The sequence below is a fragment of the Echinops telfairi genome, unplaced genomic scaffold, assembly GCF_000313985.2.
Source record: "Echinops telfairi isolate 266 unplaced genomic scaffold, ASM31398v2 ScPeMD7_2;HRSCAF=8, whole genome shotgun sequence".
Classification (NCBI taxonomy): Eukaryota; Metazoa; Chordata; class Mammalia; order Afrosoricida; family Tenrecidae; genus Echinops; species Echinops telfairi.
In genome coordinates, this window is record NW_022103898.1 from 68,210,533 (window position 1) to 68,212,221 (window position 1,689).

General features: G+C 45.5%; 1 protein-coding gene across 1 annotated transcript; it reads right to left on the reverse strand.

Annotated features, from left to right (window-relative positions):
- Nucleotides 1-385: 385 nt before the first annotated feature.
- LOC101664525 (mitochondrial fission factor-like) lies at nucleotides 386-1,118 on the reverse strand. The gene is given in 2 exon segments (XM_045292421.1): nucleotides 386-610; nucleotides 612-1,118. Coding segments are annotated over 2 exon segments (657 nt in total). The 5' UTR covers nucleotides 1,074-1,118; the 3' UTR covers nucleotides 386-415.
- Between the last annotated feature and the right edge of the window lie 571 nt (nucleotides 1,119-1,689).

Below are 1,689 nucleotides of genomic sequence, written 5' to 3' on the forward strand. Positions count from 1 at the left end.
CCCCTCTCCCATGTCCCCCCGGAACTGTCAGTCCCGTTGTTTTCTCCTCCAGATTATTCATCCAGCCTGCTGAAAAAGTAGGCTTATATATGAGTGTATATAGCATGTGTTTTCTGATGGTCTTAGGCAACCCTTGTGAAAGGGTTGTTCAGCCCCCAAGGGGGTTGCAACCCATAGGTTGAGAATCACTGCTTTAAATCCTTACGGGAGTAGACAGCCTCATCTTTCTCCTGCAGGACCACTAGTGGGTTGGAACCACTGAACTTGTGATTTAAAAGTCCAATGTATAATGCCCTATACCATTGTGGTGCCTTACCTCTAACTTTTAATTATTCCCCCCCCCTTTTTTTTTTTTTTTCAAATTGTTTATATTTCATGCTGTTGAGCCAAATCTCTTTGAGCGCTGGGATTCCCTTTAGCGGCGAAACCAGAGCCAGCTGTTGAGCAGCCAGAAGGCGGCTGTGATGGAGTACATGACCATCTCTCGCTTGGCCCGCTCTTTGTTCTCCTCCTCGAGCAGCTGCAGGCGTCTATTCAACTTGATTATCTGTCGTCTTAAGGAAGCTGCATCTACAACCGTCATGTCATCTGAAGCAACTTCAAGGGATGTGTTCCATATTTGAAATGCCGTACATGGAATCGTTCCTGATCAGCTGTCCATTCTGGCGGACAGCATTCTCACTCATAGAGTGCTCTCTCTTTAGCCTGCCAACTGTCTGCATTTCTTCATTTTGAGGCGTTGGAGCAGGTCTTTCTAGATCTAGAAAGTCTAGGGGTCTTTCACTTAGCGTAAGAACACGCGGTGGTGTTTTCAGTGCCAGAGGCTTAAAGGGAGTTGACTGAATAAGGTCAAGATCTGCTGGTCTTGAAAATGGAATGTCTTCATTATTTCCTGCCACAACAATCCTCTCTGGAACCTGCATTATCACACTAGCATTTGGAGAGCCGTCTTGAAATCCTTGTTCTAGGTCAGAATTCGGTGGTGCTACTTTTAACTTCTCTGGGACCCTCATTCGCTGACTGATACCTTCGGTGTATTCCATTTCATACTGGATGCGACTAATTTCCGCCATTTCAGCAGCAGTGGGAGAAGGCAATGCTGCCCCACTCACCCTGCCTAGTGGTGTGTCACTGCTGTTCTTTTACTCATGTTAACACAGTAAAGACCCACCTACAACAGCTATGACAACACTGCTACCCTGCAGCTCAGTTTACTTTACACAAGGCTTCCCCTACAGATCTGAACTGTTTTTGGAGGTGTACATAACAACACGGACACTGCTTTTCCAGAAATGGGTAACTACTACTGCTTGCTACTTGGCACTATCTGCTTCTGTGCTTCATAGTAAATCCTTTAACTTGCTTCAAAGGGCATGTGTTGGATTTAGCAGGCCGAGAGAGCTAATTATTCTCCATTTTAATGTGATTCCTCACCACTTCTATTTCTTAATGTGCCTAATGTACCTGAGTGGAAAACCTCTCCAAAGCATTACCCACCCACCCCCACCCCCCGCCCAATCTTAAGCCAAAGTTGGGGAGAACTTGTTGTTTGGGTGATTGGGTTGGAAAAACTATTTAAAGTTCCAAACACTCCATTTACAGATGTTGAACAAGAAGAGTTTTCGCCCCACCATGCACCCCTACCTCCAACGAAACATGATAGCTTTGATTCTACAGGGAAATTTTCCA